General features: G+C 36.1%; 2 protein-coding genes across 2 annotated transcripts; both read right to left on the bottom strand.

Annotated features, from left to right (window-relative positions):
- Positions 1-1514: 1514 nt before the first annotated feature.
- On the bottom strand, positions 1515-8123 carry LOC132190816 (leucine-rich repeat receptor protein kinase HPCA1-like). The gene is made up of 19 exons (XM_059605855.1): positions 8042-8123; positions 7621-7738; positions 7254-7325; positions 7046-7120; positions 6890-6961; positions 6106-6267; positions 5925-5999; positions 5660-5731; positions 5510-5581; positions 5344-5412; positions 4887-4961; positions 4693-4764; positions 4474-4611; positions 3877-4376; positions 3660-3806; positions 3431-3567; positions 3022-3241; positions 2560-2795; positions 1515-1976 (listed from the first exon to the last, which is right to left on the bottom strand). Exons 1-19 carry the CDS (start codon positions 8121-8123, stop codon positions 1515-1517), a joined length of 2856 nt encoding a protein of 951 aa, XP_059461838.1.
- A 2967-nt stretch (positions 8124-11090) lies between these two features.
- LOC132189804 (leucine-rich repeat receptor protein kinase HPCA1-like) lies at positions 11091-19447 on the bottom strand. The gene is made up of 21 exons (XM_059604599.1): positions 19399-19447; positions 18995-19300; positions 17969-18086; positions 17804-17875; positions 17510-17584; positions 17344-17415; positions 16499-16660; positions 16332-16406; positions 15888-15959; positions 15722-15793; positions 15558-15626; positions 15366-15434; positions 15160-15234; positions 14981-15052; positions 14669-14806; positions 14039-14514; positions 13729-13875; positions 13499-13635; positions 13043-13262; positions 12155-12390; positions 11091-11802 (listed from the first exon to the last, which is right to left on the bottom strand). Exons 4-21 carry the CDS (start codon positions 17860-17862, stop codon positions 11329-11331), a joined length of 2700 nt encoding a protein of 899 aa, XP_059460582.1. The 5' UTR covers positions 17863-17875; positions 17969-18086; positions 18995-19300; positions 19399-19447; the 3' UTR covers positions 11091-11328.
- Between the last annotated feature and the right edge of the window lie 4422 nt (positions 19448-23869).

Raw genomic sequence — 23869 nt, 5'->3', positions numbered from 1 at the left:
TAGTTAGACTAAATTCCAAACATTGTTTTTATGCATTGATTCACTCCCATGAGCCCGCAACCACCCTAGAGCCCTTCGGGGGTGGTCCCGGCCACCCCTAAGCGCCGTCTAGGGTGGCCGCGGCCACCCCTGGTGTGAATCAGGGTAGCTAGGCCACCTCTGATTCTTCCCAGGGGTGGCGCCGTGCCACCCCCAGAAGGCCACGGCGAGGCGCTCTAGGGGTGGCCACGCCACCCCCAGTTCCTGCTTTGGGTGGCTGGCCACCCACATGGTTTTTCTTTCTTCTTTTTTTTTTTTTTTTGTGTTTTTGTTTTTGCTTTTGTTTTAGTTTTGAAAAAAAAAATTAGAAATTATATGGGCTTTTTAGTAATGTTGGTTCAATTCCAATTATAAAATATGTGTTGCTACTATACTAAAGAATTGGAATAATTATTCCATTCCGACCTCTTTTATTCCCAGTAATACCTATTCCTCCTACTAGAATACCTATTCCACAAACCAAATGTGGCCTAAGAGAACACTTAGCATTTTCCGTTGGGAAATTCATATTATTCATGGCATGTAAGAAAGTGATTGGATCATCACACTCTCCAATGTCAAAATCAAACTTTTGAACGTACATAATATAATTTGATGGAATTGTGAGCAGAGGTTAAGCATCATTCTTAGTGACAATTGGCTCAAGCAATTTTCGTTAAGTAAATTAACAAAATTTGTCACTTTGTCACGTCATACCCAATAAAAACGTGACACGTGTTATTATTAATTTCTGGCTTTTAAAAATGACAATAGGATTTTTCACATCATTTTACGACGCTACCTAAGATTACACGTTAGCCATCACTCCACATCATACGGTTACAGTAAATTAACTTAATCTCTTATATCCTCAAAATTGTACTCGATGCGTAATCTTCCCTCGTCTTCATCTTCCTCAACCGCTTCACAAAATGCAACCGTTAAATTCTCATAAAATGCTCCCAAATCGTGGCGAGGAAGATAAAAATGAGAGAGGGTTACACACGGAGTAAAATGTTGGGGATAGAAGAGATTAGTTTAATTTATTGTACCAGTATGATATGATAAAGTAACGGATTTTGTTAAGTTACTTAACGGAAATTGATTTTAGAGAGTAAACTGTTATTTTGACATACATTGCCTATAAATTATTTTTTATACCACATGGAGTGATTTGTAATTTAGGCTAACTGCATGGATCTATAAATTATTTGTTATACCACAAGGAATGATTTGTAATTTAGACCAACCACAAGGACCAATTTTGCATTTATCCAAAAAAAAAAGAAAAAAAAAGAGAGGTAAATTGTAACATTTACAAGTTTGATAAGATAAAATTTATGGATTCTGTTTGAGAATAATGAAAGAACAGTTTAATAATGGAGATAAATTCAATGAACTAACAAATTGCATTTTACTCCCCATATAAGTGCCATATACAAGGAAACAACTATTTGCTACCAAGTTAAGCGTTCTAAATTGTGAAATGATATTCACTATCTTGGAGCAGGGAATGAGCCACTATAATCAAAGCCATCATTGCTGTACGGGTGGTGGGAATGGCCCTTACTAGCTTCCTCAAAAGTTTCTGAAGTTGATGCGGATTCAGCATTGGAGTTCAACCCAGAAAGCTGCATAATGTTTTCAATTTCTTTTACCACCTCACCCATTGTAGGCCTTTTGGCTCCTAATTCTTCAACACACCTCATTGCTAGGTCCACAAACTTTTCTAAACCTTTCAACGTTGTTCCTGAACCAATGGGTGGGTCAAGAATTTCATGAAGATTGTATAACTTTTGTGTCTTATCCATTGCATCCCTTACCTCTTTCACAATATGCTTCCCTCGCTCTATTGGCCTTCTTGCAGTTATGAGCTCCAACAATAGCACTCCAAAGCTATATACATCACTTTTCTCAGTCAACTGTTGGGTCATGTAATATTCGGGATCCATGTAGCCCTAAAACAATGAAGAAAATCCATAGTCCACATTAAATTTTCGTGCAATGTTGTGAAATCTGCAACAAATATAAGCCTTTAATCCACTTGGCTAGAGATTTGAAAAATGTGTTTCGTGTTTTAGTTCAACATGCAGGATCATAAATTGCACACCTCTTTCCCACGAATTAATTACATGGTGGATCTGGCAGTAATATAAGTGGGTGTGTGTGGTGCATGCGCATGTGCAAGCATGCATAAAACTTTTCTGTGGGTGGTGTTAAATTACCAGTTATCTCAAAAGTTTAAGTTGGTAGCAAGAGGTAAATTTAATCACTTAATCATTAGTTTAACACTCTTCCTCAGGAATGGGTTGAAACACTCTTTTAATAGGTGAGGCCCAACACGTTGAATATTAAATTTAAATGGGGTGAATTGACGGAGTCGAGGTTCGATCGCAAGACTTTTGGCTTTGATACCATATTAAATTATCACTTATCCCAAAAGCTTAAACTGATAAAAAGTGGTAAATTTAATAACTTAATCATTACTTTAACAGGTGGTGCTTAGATGTCAGCACACGTCTTAGGATGTTATATACTCACCAGTGTTCCTTTAACTTGAGTGGTGACATAATTCCTTTCGCTGTCAACCTTAGGCTTGGAGAGTCCAAAATCTGCAACTTTTGCATTTAAACTTTCATCCAGTAGGATGTTACTTGATTTGATGTCCCTATGTATAATGGGAGGATTCGCATGTTCATGCAGATAGACCAGGCCCCTAGCTGTACCAATGGCTACATTAAGTCTCCCCATCCAATCCAACCTGATTCTCGACTTCCCTGCAAAGAAGATATGCATGTTATCAAATAAAAGAAAAATGATTGTGATCTTAGAAACCTTTTGCAGAAAAGTTAATAGGCACGTCATCTGTTAGTTTCAAGAAAGATGTCTCCAAATAGGCTTGTTAATAGACAATAAAACTGAAGAATTCAATTTGCAATGTAAGTTTCAACCATTTCCAGAACTTATATTGAGAGGAGAATGTGAAGAAATGGATGGAAGTACCTGAAAGACTATCCATCACAGTACCATTTGGTACATGCTCATATACCAGCATTTGTTCAGCTTGCTCAAAACAGAAACCCTCAAGGATGACAAGATTCTTGTGATGGACCCTTGATAGAAGTTCAATCTCAGTTTTGAATTCATGGCCTCCCTGCATAGAATCTCTTTGAGCTCGTTTGATGGCAATCATTTTCCCAGTGGAAAGAGTTCCCCGATAGACCTGTACAAATGTTGAGACTATTGTGAGAAGGTTGTTAGTTTGTTTGAACTAGAAAAAATTCTTTGAAAAACAAATGTTTAATTTTTTTTTTTTTTTTCCTTTTCTAAGGAATTAAGTTGCAAAAGCAAAAATATTATTTCTAGTATGTAAATAATGATTTGATTCTGATGAGAGACAATGAAAATCAACCTTCCCATAACCTCCGGATCCAATGCCATTCGCTTCCGAAAAATTGTTGGTGTATTTCTTAAGCTCTTCATAAGAGAACCGCCTGGCTCCTTTCAATTGGGGAACACCACCACTTCCCATATTCACATCCCAATTTGCTGCATTTGTGTGACATGATAGCACTAATTAGTCAGTAGAAAATCCACTTAATAAGTACACGGTGCTAATTCTAAAATTATGCCTATCTTACCAAAGGGATTATTCTGTTCAGTAGCTCTTTTTGCTCTTTTCTTTTGGTGGTAAGCATATACTCCTGCAAGGACTAGTAATAACAGGAGGATAGAACCACCAACTGCTGCTCCAATTATAATGCCACTGCTTACCTTTTTATTTGATCCTGTATGTACCACAATGGAGACAGAGAGAATGCAATGAGCAAACATCATGACTATTAATTTTCAGTTCACTGTCAAACTCAGAATTACCTGCATAGTAATCATATATAGATGCAATAAGAAAATAGGGTCCAAACAGACGTGGTGGGCGGAAACTCAAGTTGTTAAGAACATATCCAATCATAGTAATTCCAGTTTTATTGAAACGGTCATCTCCTGATGGGAAAACTTGCAGGCTCAATCCAAGGTAACCAAATGAGTCTATGGTGGGATTACTCAGAGAAACTGAATCCACAGGAAGATCATAGGATTGAAAAGTTTGCATGAGTGACTCCTCTACAGCTACATAGTAACTTGAATTTCCCAAGTCTAAGGAGGAAAGAGCTCTGAAGAATAGAGTGCCCTTGTATGGATAGGCACATTTGCACTTGGGGCTGGCAACCTGATCCGAACTGCAGGAAACTTGCAAACAGTTGTTTCGTGACATCAAATTTGGGGAACTTGATTGGGAAGAATTGCAGTAACTCTCTGTCTTTTGATCTGTGTTCTCACAAGTTGGATTTCCCTCAAGTCTGCAAAATGTTTAAGATAAATGCAAGTAATCAAAATGCTTACAATTCTGTAACATTGTAACAAAGAAGAAATGATCAAGATAATTGTAGGGCTTACAATATGGTGATGTTGTTTCCTCCAGTTATTGGATCAAAGTTTGTGATAGAATTGTTCTGCAAATCGATGCTTTGCAATAGGTTGCTATATGTTGTACCAATATTCAGGGTGCCATTGAGATGGTTGTTGCTCAGTTCCCTGTTCCACATATCAGACAATCAAGTCTCAACAAGAATAAAATTGAATGGTGGTGATACTTGAGATCAAGCTGATACTCACACTATCTGTAGATTGGGAAGGCTGAACAGGTTAGCAGGAATTGGTCCTTCAAGTTGTGTGTGTTCCATCATTCTGCCATACAAGGTCAGCATGTTTATGAATACTTAACACTTTCAAACTCCTTTTTGCTTGACCAAATTATTAATTACATTCACACAAACATAGAGTATGGAGGAGGGGTGAGTAAAACATACAATGTTGTCAAAGACTGTAAGGATGAAAGCCAAGGAGGAACCTCAGAAATATCGAAACTGTTATTGCCCATATCCCTGCAGATTATGTTTCAGTCAAAGAATGAAATTGATAACAAAAATAGTAAGCGTAGTTATCAAAACAGATTTGTGTCTGTGATTACTAATATCTTCTCTGAAGTACAAAAAGAAAATAACCTTGTAACTGACAATTTTCTCTAATATAAAGAGTGTAATATCTCGTCCTAAATGATATGATATTGTCCGCTTTTGACCAAGTCCGCACGGTTTTATTATTAAGTTTACTCTAAAAGACCTCATACCATTTAGAGAGAGCATATTCTATATAAACACATCATCTTTTTTCCAAACCCAAACAATGTGGGACATCACAGCCAGACTATACCTACTTACCTCTACCCTAGTGTGAAATTCAGTTAGTATAACTATTACTACTTACAAATAGTTCAGCAGGTTCATGCCAGTAAGGTTGGGCATGGGGCCAGTTAGGCTGTTGTTGGACAAGGCCCTGCAAACAGATAACAATAAGCTCATCGTAATAAGTTAAAAAACTTATTGGCTACAAGTTTAAAGCTTTATTTGGTATGTTTATCTTGTCTGCTTACAGCTCATGAAGATTTGCAAGATTACTGATATTTGAAGGCACAGAACCATTTAGTGAATTTCTATCCAAGCGTCTGCAGCCAAAACATGACAATTAGTAGAAAAAACTTGACAGAAGTTCACAACTATGAGTATGTGAAACAGATACTCACACCACCTCCAAGGTCTGCACAAGTCCAAGAGAGGATGGGATGATACCAGATAAATTATTATTATCAAAAAGCCTGCCCAGAAAAGAAAAATATTAGCAGGTAGAAAATTAATGTCTGTAATTGACAGTATTAGTGTAACTATTTAGATATTGAAACAAAAAGTCTCTTCCTCAGTTTCCATACTGAAGACATTTACTCTGGTTTTTGTCAGCCACTTAAGCTATAATTACAAGTTCTTGAAAATGGACAGTTTAATAGAGCTTACACATGTATGGCATTCATATTTGAGCTGAAAAGTTGAGGCGGAATTGTGCCCGACAGCTGGTTCTTTCCAAGATGACTGTTTAGATAATGAAGGAAGCTTAGATGGTTCTTAATTACGGAAAACAAAATGGTAGTGCAAAAAAGAATTAATCAGCTGGAAATCACGACGAAACTTGACATACAAGTGCCTCGTTTGAAGTAGCATATCAAGACCGGGTATAGTCCCACTAGAGACTGGGATGGATCCACTAAGCTGGTTGTCTGTGAGGTCCAAGTAATAGAGATTGGACAGATTACCAATTGAATTTGGAATTGGTCCAGAGAATCTATTAGAAGTCAGAGCTCTGCAATTACAGCGATGCATAGTTCCAAAACTTAGTGGGAGTGCAACAGAGATAAAACTGTACTTAAAAAGTTATAAGGAAAAATGACAGTTTACCCTCTCAAAGTGGACAGCGTTTTTCAATTCGAACACCAAAATTTCATTTTTTGCAATTCACTCCCCCAAAGTTTCAAATTTTTGCAATTTGACCAATTATATCCAAAATTTTCCATATTGCCCCTAATTTTTATTTTTTTTATTTTTGATAAAAAATTTTTAAAAAAATGCGGGGTGGCCATCTGACAATTTTTGCACCTCCAAATTTATTTATTTTTCATAAAAAATAAAAATCAGGGGCAGTATGAGAATTTTGGGATAATATTGATCGAATTGAAAAAAAATTGAAACTTTGTGGGGGTGGAGTGCAAAAATTGAAACTTTGATGTTCGAATTAAAAAACGCTGTCAACTTTGGGGGGATAAACTGTAATTTTCCCAAGTTAGAAAGTAAGAATGAAAATGAAAAGAGACTAAGTAAAACATTATACAACCTCATCCAAAGCATTAGTATCAGTAGGGAACTGAATGTGTTTTTTTTCCATTGCAGTAAAACAATAAAAGAAGTACAATATGAAATGGCCTTACAGATAGAGTAGCTGCTGCAGAGATCCGATTCCGTTCGGAATAGGACCAGAGAATCCACAACCAGTCAGGCATCTGGAGTGCATAAAGAAATCCAACTGGTTAACTTCCAAGGATTTTAAACACACCAATCAGTTAATAAACTCAATATTTCCTCACAAGGATGATAGGTTCTTCAAATTCCCAATTGCTTGTGGTAGTGGTCCTGTCATGAGTTTGTTGGATGATAGATCCCTATATGAAGACTCTGGTAATCAGGAATGAATTGCAAAAGACTAATCGAAAAATCTACTACCAAATACAGTATCTAATGATGAAGGCCTTGAATTTGATTCATGTAAACAAGCAAAAGAAACCATTTTCTTACAGAGTCTGTAACTCAGATAACGATCCGATATCTCCTGATAGCTGGCCCGTCAAATTCATGTTTGTCAACGTTCTGAAATTGAGACCAGTCAGATTAATAAAAATTGGTCAGAATGAGCAACCTTCCAAAATCATCAAAAAGGTGAGAACGGGGCAAAGAACTTATGTAACACCCCACCCCCTCCCCCAAACCAGACTTCCTAGGAGGTCGTTCATCCTGGTATTACTCCCGCAGCAGCACGCTTAACTGCGGAGTTCTAATGGGTTCATGACCATCACGGCTTTAAAACGCGTTAATGTCAAGAAGGGTGCGAGCATACATATAAGCACATCTTCATTCTTAGGTGATGTGGGATGCCACAACTTACATGGAGGTCACACGTGAATTGATGCACTCAATTCCTACCCAACCGCCACAAGGATCAAAGCCCACCCAATTGGATGGTGTGTTTTCCCAACTACTCCCGAGAGCCCTTAGAGCAGCAGCTGCATCAAAAATTAAAGTGCAATGTTGGTAATTCAGTCAAAAAAAGAAAAGCATAAGAACAGTAGTTATGTAAAAGGCAATGATCACTAGCCCTTTTTCTGGATATCGATTACAATAATTCAATGCCTTAAGGCAATGAGTTCCTATTATGGATGGAAGCTATTAACAACTTGTAAATGTTTTGTTGTTTGTATAAGGAAAGGAAAGAAAGCAAAAGAACAGATATTATACTCTATCAAGTAATCAACAGAAATTAAATAACCAAACTAAACAAAAAACTTGGCAAATTTATCCCAACTTACCATCATTTTGGTCTGTCTCTGCTGCTATAAGAAAAAATTTGATGAACACAAGTAGCAGTAGCACCTTAGTCCTTTGATCCATCGCTCAAAGAACAACAAGATTCAAACCTATAATTCTTGTAACACTAATGTTGGGTTAAAAAAACATTCAATCATTCAAAAGATGTTATTTGTTCACATAAATTAAAATACAATGACTGGTCACCATGATTATATATATACACTTTCAAAAGCTGAGAGACATAAAAAGAACAGCCCTTCCAGAATGTTTAGTTGATCAAGTCAATAGCCTCATTTTTAAGAATTCATATTTAAAAAGTGAATGTTGTAATGGGTTTAGAAGGATCGGCATAGGATGAAACTATCAACGGTTTTCTCGTCTGAACTCTTCCGCTAAACAAAAGAATGAGGCACATGTAGGTTGAAAGTTAATATATTAAAATATATAATTTGGCTAAATTTGACTGCATGCTTAGATTAGTTCTCTTCTCTCAATCCTTTTCTTAGAGACGTTTAGAAGAAGGCAACTCATAGTTTATTCATCATTTTGGTGAAAATATCTTCAGTACCTTCCATATATATATATATATATAAGATAAAGCCTTGTCCAGCCATTCACTTCCCCGGTATTGAAAAATTTGCCCGAATTCCTCTGTTTCTCCATTAACCGAGCTTGTTGTGGACAACGTATGAAAAAAATTAAATTAAATTGGTAATTTCATAACTTATATAACCCATGAGAGAAAATTGTAAATTTGTTAATCTGATTGAGAGAAGTAAACTGAGTCGTACAACCTTTTCAAGTGAAACCCTAAGCCGCCAAGGTAGAACAGGTTTTGGTGCGAAATCTCCCTTTTATTGCTTACAAAATTAATTAAAAAATCAATAAAAACCCTCAATTTCCAAAAACTCTATTCATTGTACGATGGATTCTTACAAATTTTTATAGTAAATAATGTGGAAGTTCTAATATAAAGACATTTGTAATATATGACCCCTCCTGCACATGTAAGCAAGAAAGCATTATACATGCAGTTAATTAATTAGCATCCACTTTCCTCTTTCATTTTCCTAATTTTTTTAATATATCAAATTGTTTGCAAAAGAGAATATACAAATCTTGTTACGGAGATCGACACCTTGAGTAGTTTATTAGTAAGACAATACTCAAACGTGTAAACTTGACAATCTTTCTCCCATGTGTAGTCTATTACCATATTGCTATATTCTTCAAACGGAAGCTTTTATCAATCTTATGGGCCGTCTTTTGGATCACATACGTGCTATGTCGGTTTTCCAGTGCCATGTACTTTTATCCTTACTTCATGAACTCTCGTTTGTACTCATGCCAATGAGCATTTGCCCCTTACTCTAGAAACCCTTGTCCAAGCCCTTTCTGGAATATCATTATCCTTTGGAACTAACATAGAAATATTCCTAAAAAAAAGAAAAAAAAAAAAAAAAGAAATATTGATCAAGTCAATTGTTATCTTCATTGCATCACTCCAAAAGGATCTAGGCTATGAGATCACTTGACTTTTTTTGCAAATGGTTTTGTTCAATCTCTATGCTAAATTGTTATGTTGCGGGGTCTTAGAAATTGTTTTCTCAAGCTTGATGCCATGAATTTCGCAGTAATCCTCAAACGGTTATCTTTATTCACCACCATTATTTTTTCAGAGACATTTTTGTTTCCTTCCAATTTCTCATTTAACCTTCATATGAAAAACTCTGAACACATCCTACACTTTATCTATAGTTTACAAATGAAATGCTCATACACTTCTAGAGTAATCATCAATAAAATTCATATAATAAAGTTTTAATTTTCATAGTGAAAATTGTTAGGTATTAGAGTCTTGAAAATTTATTGTGTTGAAACATGGTTTTTGAGTTAAGGATTAAGTCGGTGTAAAAGTCGGTCCATATTAATGAAAAATTCAACTGTATGAATGATGTCCACCAAATACGTAGTCTAAGTAAAATGACCATATCTTTTTATTCTCACATCAGATGGAAGCAAGCTTAGTGGGGTTAGAAAGCTAGTTTAAAGGGTTACAATTTTATATTTCATGTCAATTTTCTAATTTCAAGTTTAGGGTTTAGGATTTAGAAAAACCCTAGGGTTTCAACCCTTAAGGGTTGCAGCAGTCATAGGGTTGCCAGCCACCTCTTTGAGGCTGTGGCACAACCACGGGTTAAACCTGTGGCTGCCACCATTCTTAATTTACCATCAATCTTAGCATCTAGTAATCCTACTTCCTTCAGTATGGCAATCTCATTGTTAGCTAAAGTAACCTTGGTTTTCCCAGTAACAGAACTTGCTTTGGTTCACCAAAAATGTCTGAATCAAATTAATAATCTTTCATCTTCTCATGGCTTGTATAAATGACCATTCATGGACTATAAATAGAGTAATTCTAGAAGTTCTTTTTATGTTTATCTTGAGTCTCTTCAAGAATAATGTGGCTATTATAATCACCATTTGATCAAAATTTAATAATGATCAATCACAAGCCCAATGATGATTTTAATAGCCTCATCATTCTTAGAAGGACTCAAGATGAACACAAGAGAGACTTGTAATATTACTCCTATAAATAACCTATCTATTGTTTTGAGGCTGTTAATAGTTTTGAAGTAAGAAGATTAGAGGGAGAAGAGGAGGCTGCTATATTATTCAGCTTATACTTAACCTAATACAGACATCCTAATATATAGGATTAGGAAAATATCTAAATGACTAAACTACCCTCAAACTCTAATGACTTATTAACCCTAATAACTCTTCTATCAGAGGCCTTAGAGGCAACCTCTTTCTTTTTGTCTAGAAAGACGACCGTAAATTTTCTTGCTTTTAGGACTTCATCTCTAGGAAACAATATTACTTTCCTTAATTTTGTCAAAATGAAAACTGTCCCCAACCAGTGTGTCCATGTTAAGGGCTACATGAAAATGTATAAGATAGATGAATTGGTTCTGGAACCAAAAAACTTGCATGGTCCAACCTTCATTAGGATTTAACAGAAAAATCCAAGCTGAAAAGGGCTGGTAGCCTAGTAAAATGGATTCTTATAATGCAACTTTCTGAAGTTTGAGAGAAATTACAAATAGAGTAGTAGTTCAAGGGGGTAAGTGTAGTTTTTAAAAAGATTAAAACCAAAATGACAAGGACATGTAAGATACTATAAACACATTCATCAAATTGCATGCTATACCCTAAATCAGTGTATACAGAGAACTACTTTTTGCTGCCAAGTTGAGCATTCCAAATTGTGAAATGATATTCACTTAGGATGCATTATTGAAGAAGGGAAGGGCCCACTATAATAAAAGTTATCATCGCTGTAAGGGTGGAGGGAACGACTGTTACCGGCTTCCTCATAAGTTGCCGAAGTGGATGCAGATTCAACATTGGGGTTCAACCCAGAAAGCTGAATAATGATCTCAATTTCTTTTACCACCTCACCCATTGTAGGACGTTTGGCTCCTGATTCTTCAACACACCTCATTGCCAGGTCCACAAACTTTTCTAAACCTTTCGGCATTGTTCCCAAACCAATGGCTGGGTCAAGAATTTCATGAAGATTGTATAATTCTTTTGTCTTATCCATTGCATTCCTTACCACTGTTACGATATACTTCCCTCGCTCTATTGGCCTTTTTGCAGTTATTAGCTCCAACAGTAACACTCCAAAGCTATAGACATCACTCTTCTCATTTAGTTGTTGGGTCATGTAATATTCAGGATCCATGTATCCCTAAAACAATGAAGAAAATCCATAGTCCACATTAAAATTTCATGCAATGTTCTGAAATCTGCAACAAATATAAGCTCTCAATCCACTTGGCTAGAGAATTGAAAAATGTGTTTCACATATTGTTGTCAGTCACCTAGAAGTTCAACAGGATCTGCCCCTCGCTCTACTATGGAGGCTGCAGGATCATAAATTGCAAATCTCTATCCAACCAATTACATGGTGGTTCTGGAAGTAACAGAAGTGGGTGTGTGTGGTGCATGCACCTGTGTCGGCATACAAGCACATGCATGCATAAAGCTTTCCCATGGGCTGTGCCTAGACATTAGCACGCTTATCAGGATTTTACACTCACCAATGTTCCTTTGACTTGAGTGGAGACATGAGTCCTTTGGCTGTCCAACATAGGCTTGGAGATTCCAAAATCGACAACTTTTGCATTTAAACTTTCATCTAAAAGGATGTTATTTGATTTGATGTCCCTATGTATGATGGGAGGATTCGCATGTTCGTGAAGATAGACCAGACCCCTGGCTGCACCAAGGGCCACTCTAAGTCTCCTCATCCAATTTAACCTGATTCCTGACTTCCCTGCATAGACGATATGCATGTTATCAAATAAAAGACAAATGATTGTGTTCTTACTTGGAAACCTTTTGCGAAAAAGTTAATAGGAACGTCATCTATTAGTTTCAAGAAAGATGTCTCCAAGTGGCTTGTTAACAAACAATGAATTAATTCACTTGAAACTTGAAACTTGACCAAGGACTGGAAGGAAGGCAGGGCATGTCACAAAGGAGGTTTTGGAGACTGAACCCCCAAACTGTAAGCATTAAAATCTTTCAGCTGAATTATATCAGAAGTCTACCAGGTTTATATTTTCTGGCCAGCAGCATTCAGGGTTTTGTAGAAAAGTCCATTTCACTTTCTCAGGATACTAGGTTTGAGAAGCATGTAAGAATGCTCATATTGATAGTGAATTTATCTCATATGTCTCAGATTGGCAGTGAAATTATTATGTAAACCTTATATTTGTTCATGCTCTACTACAATTTCCTTCACTGCTTGATTTCCAATAAAAAACGCTATCATGTCTCCCAACTGGTGCCTTAAGGGTCAATATCATTAAAAGCTAATAAACTGAATAATTCAATGTGGTATGCTAATAATTTTTGCAATGTAAGTTTTAACCTTTGCCATAATTTATATTGAGAGGAGAATGTGAAGAACTGGATGGAAGTACCTGAAAGACTATCCATCACAGTACCATTTGGAATATACTCATATACCAGCATTTGTTCAGCTTGCTCAAAACAGAAACCCTCAAGGGTGACAAGATTCTTGTGATGGACCCTTGATAGAAGTTCAATCTCAGTTTTGAATTCATGGCCACCCTGCATAGAATCTCTTTGAGCTCGCTTGATGGCAATCAGTTTCCCAGTGGAAAGAGTCCCCCGATAGACCTGTACAAATGTTCACAGATAGACATTTGGCAACTAATTAAAATAGTCGAGAATATTGTGAGAAGGTTGTAAGTTTGTTTTAACTAGAAAAAGTTCTTTGAAAAAGAAATATTTACTTTTTTCCCTTTTTAAGGAATCAAGTAGAAGAAAAGCAAAAATATTCGTTCTAGAATGTAAATAATGATTTAATTATTAAAAATGATCAACAATTCTGATGAGAGACAATCAAAATCAACCTTCCCATAACCCCCAGATCCAATACTATTCGCTTCTGAAAAATTGTTGGTGTATTTCTTAAGCTCTTCAAACGAGAACCGCCTGGCTCCTTTTAATTGGGGAACGCCACCACTTCCCATATTCTGATCCCAATTTGCTGCATTTGTGTGATATTATAGCAATAATAAGTCCGTAGAAATTCCACATGATTAACTGCAAGTTGCTAATTCCAAAATTGTGTCCATCTTACCAAAGGGATTATTCTGTTCAATAGCTCTTTCTGCTCTTTTCTTTTGGCGGAAAGCATATACTCCTGCAACTACTAGTAATAACAAAAGGAGAGAACAACCAACTGCTGCTCCAATTATAATGCGACTGCTTCCCCCTTTATTTGATTCTATAGGTAACTCAATGATGTGAGTGTGTGTGTGTGAGAGAGAGAGAGAGAGAGGGCAGAGACAGAGACAGAATGCATCATGATAAGATTGAACAAGCATCACAATGCAATGAGCAAACATCATAACTATTATTTTTCAGTTCAGTGTCAAACTCAGAATTACCTGTATAATATGCATAAGCAATAAGAAAATAGGGTCCAAACAGATCTGGTGGGTTGAAACTCATCTTGTTAAGCGCATATCCAATCATAGTAATTCCCGTTTGATTGAAACGGTCAACACCTGATGGGAAAACGTTCAGGCTCAATCCAAGGTAACCCGATGAGTCTATGGTGGGATTACTGAGAGAAACTGAATCCACAGGAAGTTCATAGGACTTAAAGGTATGCATGAGCCGCTCCTCTAGAGCAGCATAGTAACTTAAGTTTCCCAGGTCAAAGGAGAACAGAGCTCTGAAGGATAGAGTGCCCTTGTATGGATAGGCACATTTGCAATTGGGCCTGGCAACCTGATCCAAATTGCAGGAAAGTTGCGAGCAGTTATTTTGTGGCGTCGAATTTGACAAACTTGATGTGGAAACATTGCAGTAAATCTGTGTCACTTGATCTGTCTTCTCACAAACTGGGTTACCCTTAAGTCTGCAAAATTTGTAGATAATTACAAGAAGCAAAGATGGTAGATAAGAGTGCATCATTTGGAAAATTAACTTCCAACAAGTAATCAAACAACTTACAGTTCTCCAACCTTATTACAAATAAGAAGTTACAAAAAATAATTAAAGTTTAGGCTTACAATATGGTGATGTTGTTTCCTCCATTTATTGGATCAAAGTTAGTGATGGAATTGTTCTGCAAATCGATGCTTTGCAATAGGTTGCTATATGTTGTACCAATATTCAGGGTGCCATTGAGATGGTTGTTGCTCAGTCCCCTGTTCCACATATCAGACAATCACCTCATAACCATAATTGTTATTCTATGAAGACATTTATGCACTTTCCTGTGTTCAGATAAATTTTACATGTTTATTTTGTTTGGATACTATAAAGTCTCAACAACACTGACATTGAATGGTGGTGATACTTGAGATCAAGCTGACACTCACACTATCTCTAAATTGGGAAGGCTGAACAGATTAGCAGGAATTGGTCCTTCAAGTTTTGTGCGTTCCATCATTCTGCCATACAAGGTCATTATGCTTATGAATACCAAGCACTTTAAACCTCCAATTGAATTCACACACACACAAACACAGTGTATGGAGGAGGGGTGAGTAAAACATACAATGTTTTCAAAGACTGTAAGGACGAAAGCCAAGGAGGAACCTCAGAAATATCAAAACTGTTATTGCCCATATCCCTGCAGATTACGTTTCAGTCAAAGAATGAAATTGATAACAAAAATAGATATCACAACAGATTTGTGTCTGTGATTACTAGTATCTTCTCTGAAGTACAAAAAATTCAGTCAGTATAACTATTACTACTTACACATAGTTCAGCAGGTTCATGCCCGTAAGGTTGGGCATGGGGCCAGTCAGGCTGTTGTTTGACAAGGCCCTGCAAACAGATAACAATAAGCCTATCTTAATAAGTGAAAAGGGAGTGTTAAAGTATTTGATTAATTTACCTTAAAATTTTAGGACAAGTGGTAATTTAACAAGTATAACTATGACTACTTACAAATAGATAAGGAGGTTCAAGCCAGTAAGGTTGGGCATAGGGCCAATCAGGTTGTTGTTGGACAAGGACCTGGAAACAGATAACAATAAGCCTCTTAATTAGTGAAAAATCTTCACAGCTACAAGTTTAAAGCTTTAATTGGTATGTTTATCTAATTTGCTTACAGCTCACGAAGATTTGCAAGATTACTGATATTTGAAGGCACAGTCCCACTTAGTGAATTTCTATTCAAGCGTCTGCAGCCAAAACATGACAATTAGTAGAAAAAACTTGACAGAAGTTCACAACTACCAATAGTCTTAACTAAGAGTATGTGAAACAGATACTCACACCACCTTCAAGGTCTGCACAAGTCCAAGGGTGGATGGGATGATACCAGATAAATTATTATTATCAAAAAGCCTGCACCGAAAAGAAATATATATATATATTAGCTGGAAGAAAATTGATGTCTATAACTGACAGTAGTCGTATAACTATTTGGATATTGAAACAAAATTTCATATTCCTCAATTTCCATATTGAAGACATTTACTCTGGTTTTCTACATTAGAACAAACGATGCTGCAGAGTCAAGACCCATGAGACAGTGCATTAAGGGGAGACCATATAAGACATATACATTTCCCCCATGACTATGCAGTCATTAGTGAAATCTGGCCACCTGTTTTCTCTACTAGTCATACCGTATAGGTGAATGAATAAAGCATAGATCTTTGTCAGCTACTGAAGCTATAACAAATTCTTGACAATAGACAGTTTAATAAAGCTTACACATGTATGAGATTCATATTTGAGCTGAAAAGTTGAGGTGGAATTGTGCCCGACAGCTGGTTCATTCCAAGATGACTGTTTAGATAATGAAGGAAGCTTAGATGGTTATTAATTACAGAAAACAAAATGAATTAATCAGCTTGAAATCGCGATGAGACTCGACATACAAGTGCCTCGTTTGAAGTAGCATATCAAGACCGGGAATCTTCCCACTAGAGACTGGGATGGATCCACTAAGTTGGTTGTCAGTAAGGTCCAAATAATCTAGATTGGACAGATTACCAATTGAACTTGGAATTTGCCCATAGAATCTATTAGAATTCAGGGCTCTGCAATTAACAGCAATGAATAGTTCCAGAACTCAGTGTCAGTGCAAAAGAGATAAAACTGCATTTAAAAAGTTAAAAAGTAAGATTGACAAAGAAAAGATGCTAAACAAAAAATTAGACAGCCTCGGCCAAAAGGAACTTCATGTGTATTTATTTGTCATTGCAATAAAACAATAAAAGAAGGGTTAAATACAAATAAGGTACATGTGGTTTGCAACAAAATCAAAGAGCTACCTGAGTTTTCAAAAAGATCACAACTGGTACCTATGGTTTGCAAATTGATACACTTGGTACCTCTGTTAAGATTCTATTAGATTTTTTAATGGAACGCCACATAACCCTTACACATGGGCGCCACGTGGCGTGGTACTTGAGTTTTTGTGTGCCACATCATATATATACTTTTTTTAAAATTAAAAAAAAAAAACCAAAAAAAAAAAAATGACGTGGCACCCAAAAACTCAGGTACCATGCCACATGGTGCGCACACATAAGGGTGACGTGGTGTTCTGTTAAAAATCTAATGGAATCTTAACAGAAGTACCAAGTATGTTTATTTGCAAACCACATGTACCATTTGTAATATTTTTGAAAACGCAGATAGCTTTTTGATTTTGGTGCAAACCACAGGTAACTTATTTGTATTTAACCCATAAAAGAATTACAAAGTCAAAAAGCCTTACAGATAGAGTAGCTGCTGCAGAGATCCGATTGAGTTTGGAATAGGTCCAGTGAAACTGCAACCAGTCAGGCATCTGGAGTGCATATTGAAATCCAACAGGTTAACTTCAACTATCTTAAGCAAACCAATCAATTAATGAAATCTAATGGCAATCAATATTTCCTCACAAGAATGATAGGTTCTTCAAATTCCCAATTTCTTGTGGTAGTGGTCCTGTCATGAGCTTGTTGGAAGATAGATCCCTATATGAAGACTCTGGTAATCAGGAATGAATTGTAAAGAAAAAAAAACCGAAAAAGCTACTACAAAATACTTTATCTCATGACGAAGGTCTTGAATTTCATTCATTTCAACAAGCACAAGAAACCATTTTCTTTGTCATTACTTTATGATGATAAGCCCCGAAATACATGAGCACTGCAGTCAGAAAAGAAGAGACTAAGTGCAATTACAAGACTTACAGAGTCTGTAACTCAGATAACGACCCAATACGTCCCAATAGCTGACCCGTCAAATTCATGCTTGTCAATATTCTGAAATTGAGTGCAATCAGATCAATTAAAATTGGGCAGAATGAGCAACCTTCCAAAATCATCAAAAAGGTGAAAACGGGACAAACAACTTACATGGCAGTCACACGTGAATTGGTGCACTCAATTCCTACCCAACCGCCACAAGGATCAAAGCCCGCCCAATTGGATGGTGTGTTCCTCCAGTTACTCTTCAGAGCCTTTAAAGCAACAGCTGCATCAAAAATTAAAGTGAAATGTTGGTAATTCAGTCAGCAAAACCGATGATCAGAGCCCCCTGCATGAAATGGTAGCACCAAAATAACAAAAGAATCCAATAAACAGTAAATAACAGATATGTAAAAAGGCCAATGATCACTAACCCTTTTTCGGGATATCAATTACAATCATTCAAGGCCTTAAAGTAATGAGTTCCTATTCCGGATGGAAGCTATTAAATGTTTTGTTGTTTGTATAAGGTTCAAGGAAAGAAAGCAAATTACCAAAAAAAAAAAACTACAAAAATAAAAAGAAACATGGCAAATTAATCCGAACTTACCGTCATTTTCGTCTGTCAGAGTTGCTATAATAAAACATTTGATGAATACAAGCAGCAGTAGCACCAGACTCCTTTGACCCATCACTCAAAGAACAACAAGATTCAAACCTATAATTCTTGTAACACTAATGTTGGGTAAAAAAATCCTTTACAGAAGTTTCAGATCATAACCATCTAGTATCATTTGAGTAACTCTCGCATGCAAAGGCTTAATTCACTAACATTCAATCATTCAAAACCTCTTGTTCATATTTGTTCACATAAATTAAAATACAATGACTGGTCACCATGATTATATACTACTCAATTTTCTACACTTTCAAGAGCTGTGAGAACATAAAAAGAACAGCCTTCCTAGAATGTTAACTTGTTCAAGTACTCAAAAGTCAGATTTCAAGAACTAATATTTAAAATGCAGAAGGATCTGCATAAGCTGAAACCATCAACTGATATTTTGCCTGAATTCTTTTTTCTGTTCTTTTTTTTTTAAAATTGGTTCTCTTCTCTCAATCCTTTTCGTAGAAACGTTTAAAAGAAAGGAAATTTATTATATTAGAAGACACTACAGTAATCAGCGACAGTACCTTTTCATAAATAAGATAAAGCCTTGTCCAGAAACTCTCTTCCTCTGTTTCTCCATGAACAGAGCTTGTGGACAAAGTAAAAAAATAAAAAAAGCAAAATTAAATTAAATTGGTAATTTTATACATAACCCATGATAGAAAATTGTCCATTTGTTAATCTAATTGAGAAGTAAAACTGAGTCGTACAACCTTTTCAAGTCAAACCCAGAGCCGCCATGGTAGAAGAGGTTTTGGTGCGAAATCAAGCTCCAGTTCCTTCTCCATTGTATTGCTTAAAAAAATGTGGAAGTTATGATATCAAGACATCTGTAATATACATGTAAGCAAGGAAGGCATTATTATACATGCAATAATGGAATATCAAGCGAGGAAAAAGATTTTTTATATGTTACCGAGGAGCTTACAAACAAGTGCGAACTGGAAGAATGAATTGTTGGCGGTTGGGGAGAGAAAGATATAGTTTAGAAGGAATGATACATGGGGAAGATTTTACTCGTCGCCAGCAGCTGGTCAAAGTAGGATAGTGTCTCACGTAGTGGAATCAAAAGACAACAAATGTTTTCAAAATCAATAATTCAATTAAGAAATTGGGGCAAAATAGAAAAATAAATAAATAAATAAAAAGTCAACCTCTAAATAATCGTTATTAGAAAAATGATAAAATATTCTAAAGTTACGTTTTAGGTTGTTCAAAACAAGTATTTGTATGTTACTTATAAGTGGCTAAGGGTATGTGGGTGTGTCAACGTGGACAATGCAGTAATTTATTTCCATTAGGTTTGTTATAGCTTAGTTATTTGATTGCTTTAGGAGTCTTATCTTTATTGTTTTAAGAGTTCTTATTCTTATCGCTTGAGGAGATCTTATCTTTATTGTTTTAGGAGTCTTATCTTTATTGTTTTAGGTGTTCTTATCTTTATTGCTTTACGAGTCTTAAGTCATACACGTGTGGGACTATATTTTAGCTGTAACTCTGTTCTTTAAATACTGCATTGCTATGGAATAAGAAGTCAGTCAAGAATTTATTCAAACCTTGTGTTTGTGAGAGTTTAAAAGCTTCTCTAATTGCTCTACCAAAGGAGGTCCAGGATTCCTTGAAAATCCTACCGCTAGAATTGTTTTGCTTATTTTCTCAATAATAGAGAAGCTAAGGAGAGACGATCTTGGTAATTTTCCAGTTCATAAACCAGTTACGCGCTCGGAGTCCCGAAAACGTAACAAAGTGGTATTAGAGCCAGCCATGTCAGACACACGCATGGATCGGTTAAGGAGATCTAATCCTACCCAAATAACAAATAACAAGATAAAAATAATAAACATAATATAAAAGTCCTACCCACACAACAATAATAAAATAATAAAACAACTATAAAACATTAATGAACTAAATAACCTAATTGATAATACTTCAAAACAGACCCACTACCTAACAATGACTACATGTAACATTTTCCATCTCTCTTTGAATCGACCTTGTCCTCAAGGTCGTAAAAATCTTGTGGTGAAAATCTTTTTCCTTCACCTTTGACTCACCTTTTTTTTTTTTTTTTTTTGTCGTTTCTTTCTAAACCAAACAAAGAAGGCAATCTTCTTTTTCTTTTTTTTTTTTCTGGTGAACCACAAAACTAGGTTGCATTGATCACCAAATTTCTTGTCTTTGTTGTGAAATGAGAACTTGATGGGGTTTGTCCCACTAAAGACCGGCTTGGTATGGTGAAATTGTGTTTGCTGGTGGACTGAATTGTGCAGATGAATTTTTTATTGTGGAACTTCAATGTGATGATGGTGGTGTGGTTGGATTTTTGAACATGACTGCTGAGTTTTGGCGTTGTCGTGGTGGTAGTGCGGTGTGGGGCATGTGACTTCGGCACCCGCAACAATGTTTGTTGTTGCTCACGTAGGCGTTCATTTTTTATTTCCGCTAAAGTGCTCTCGAATCTGCCAAACGACTCGTCAATTTTTCTTTGGCATTCTTCCGCTTTTCTTTGGAGTTCATGCACTTCCATTTTCCTTTGGAATCTTTCCACTTTTCTTTAACGTTCATGCACTAGACCAACACATTGATATCAGTGAAGTTGGCTCTGATATCACTTTGTTACGTAGTTACGTAATGTGTTGGAAACTAAGTAGAAAGATTGATATGGTAGGATTACGGAAAGTTGGCTCTGATACCACTTTGTGTTACGTGCTTACGTAACGTGATGAGAACTAAGTACAAAGATTGATATGGTAGGATTTTTGAGAAATCCTAAACCTCCTATGAGCAATTCGAGGTGCTCTCAACTCCTACAAACACAGGGTTTGAATAATTTACTCGATTGATTTCTTATTCATAAATAATGCACTATTTAAAGACAATAGAAAATAGAGTCCCGCATGAGATAGGACTTCCATTTAAAATAGGAAAATCTAATCCTACCCAAATAACAAATAACAAGATAAAAGAGATAAACATAACATAAGAGTCCTACCCACACAACAATATTAAAATAATAAAACAACTATAAAACATTAATGAACTAAATAACCTAATTGATAATACTTCATAACAGACCCACTACCTAACAATGACTACACGTAACATTTTCCATCCCTCTTTGAATCGACCTTGTCCTCAAGGTCGTAAAAATCTTGCGGTGAAAATCTTTTTCCTTCACCGTTGACTCACCTTCTTTTTTTGTTTTTTTGTTTTTTTTTTTTGGTGAACCACAAAACTAGGTTGCATTGATCACCAAATTTCTTGTCGTTGTTGTGAAATGGGAACTTGATGGGGTTTGTCCCACTAAAGACCGGTTTGGTATGGTGAAATTGTGTTTGCTGGTGGACTGAATTGTGCAGATGAATTTTTGATGGTGGAACTTCAATGTGATGATGGTGGTGTGGTTAGATTTTTGAACATGACTGCTGAGTTTTGACGTTGTCGTGGTGGTAGTGGCGGTGTGGGGCATGTGACTTTTGCACCCGTAACATTGTTTGTTGTTGCTCACGTAGGCGTTCATTTTTTATTTCCGCTAAAGTGCTCTCGAATCTGCCAAACTACTCGTCCATTTTTCTTTGGCATTCTTCCGCTTTTCTTTGGAGTTCATGCACTTCCATTTTTTTTCGTAATCTTTCCACTTTTCTTTAAAGTTCATGCACTAGACCAACACATTGATATCAGTGAAGTTGGCTCTGATATCGCTTTGTTACGTGGTTACGTAACGTGATGGAAACTAAGAAGAAAAATTTATATGGTAGGATTACGGAAAGTTGGCTCTGATACCATTTTGTGTTACGTGCCTACGTAACGTGATGAGAACTAAGTAGAAAGATTGATATGGTAGGATTTTTGAGGAATCCTAAACCTCCTATGGGCAATTCGAGGTGCTCTCAACTCCTACAAACACAGGGTTTGAATAATTTACTCGATCGATTTCTTATTCATAAATAATGCACTATTTAAAGACAATAGAAAATAGAGTCCCACATGAGATAGGACTTCCATTTAAAATAGGGAAATCTAATCCTATCCAAATAACAAATAACAAGATAAAAGAGATAAACATAACATAAGAGTCCTACCCACACAACAATATTAAAATAATAAAACAACTATAAAACATTAATGAACTAAATAACCTAATTGATAATACTTCATAACAGACCCACTACCTAACAATGACTACACGTAACATTTTCCATCCCTCTTTGAATCGACCTTGTCCCCAAGGTCGTAAAAATCTTGGGGTGAAAATCTTTTTCCTTCACCTTTGACTCACCTTCTTTGTTTTGTTTTTTTTTTTTTTTTTGTCATTGTCATTTCTTTCTAAACCAAACAAAGAAGGCAATCTTCTTTTTCTTTTTTCTTTTTTTCTGGTGAACCACAAAACTAGGTTGCATTGATCACCAAATTTCTTGTCTTTGTTGTGAAATGTGAACTTGATGGGGTTTGTCTCATTAAAGACCGGTTTGGTGTGGTGAAATTGTGTTTGCTGGTGGGCTGAATTGTGCAGATGAATTTTTGATGGTGGAACTTCAAAGTGATGATGGTGGTGTGGTTGGATTTTTGAACATGACGGCTGAGTTTTGGCGTTGTCATGATGGTAGTGGCGGTGTGGGGCATGTGACTTTTGCACCCGCAACATTGTTTGTTGTTGCTCACATAGGCGTTCATTTTTTATTTCCGCTAAAGTGCTCTCGACTCTGCAAACGACTCGTCCATTTTTCTTTGGCATTCTTCCGCTTTTCTTTGGAGTTCATGAACTTCCATGTTTTTTTTTGTAATCTTTCCACTTTTCTTTAAAGTTCATGCACTAGACCAACACATTGATATCAGTGAAGTTGGCTCTGATATCGTTTTGTTACGTGGTTACGTAACGTGATGGAAAGTAAGAAGAAAGATTGATATGGTAGGATTACGGAAAGTTGGCTCTGATACCATTTTGTGTTACGTGCCTACGTAACGTGATGAGAACTAAGTAGAAAGATTGATATGGTAAGATTTCTGAGGAATCCTAAACCTCCTATGGGCAATTCGAGGTGCTCTCAACTCCTACGAACACAGGGTTTGAATAATTTACTTGATCGATTTCTTATTCATAAATAATGCACTATTTAAAGACAATAGAAAATAGAGTCCCACATGAGATAGGACTTTCATTTAAAATGGGGAAATCTAATCCTATCCAAATAACAAATAACAAGATAAAACAGATAAACATAACATAAGAGTCCTACCCGCACAACAATATTAAAATAATAAAACAACTATAAAACATTAATGAACTAAATAACCTAATTGATAATACTTTATAACAGACCCACTACCTAACAATGACTACACATAATATTTTCCATCCCTCTTTAAATCGACCTTGTCCTCAAGGTCGTAAAAAT

Source organism: Corylus avellana, chromosome ca8 (genome assembly GCF_901000735.1).
Source record: "Corylus avellana chromosome ca8, CavTom2PMs-1.0".
NCBI lineage: Eukaryota > Viridiplantae > Streptophyta > Magnoliopsida > Fagales > Betulaceae > Corylus > Corylus avellana.
This window is presented reverse-complemented; position numbering and strand designations above follow the sequence as displayed.

Coding starts and splice junctions, on each gene's coding strand:
- LOC132189804 (XM_059604599.1), bottom strand. CDS start 17,862: ATGAATTTGACGGGTCAGCTATTGGGACGTATTGGGTCGTTATCTGAG. Junction 15,960..16,331: donor AATATGAATCTCATACATGT/GTAAGCTTTATT, acceptor TTTTCGGTGCAG/GCTTTTTGATAATAATAATT. Junction 11,803..12,154: donor CTCAAGTCAAAGGAACATTG/GTGAGTGTAAAA, acceptor TCATTGTTTTAG/GGATACATGGATCCTGAATA.
- LOC132190816 (XM_059605855.1), bottom strand. CDS start 8,123: ATGGATCAAAGGACTAAGGTGCTACTGCTACTTGTGTTCATCAAATTT. Junction 4,612..4,692: donor CTTCCCAATCTACAGATAGT/GTGAGTATCAGC, acceptor TATGTGGAACAG/GGAACTGAGCAACAACCATC. Junction 3,242..3,430: donor GATCCGGAGGTTATGGGAAG/GTTGATTTTCAT, acceptor ACATTTGTACAG/GTCTATCGGGGAACTCTTTC.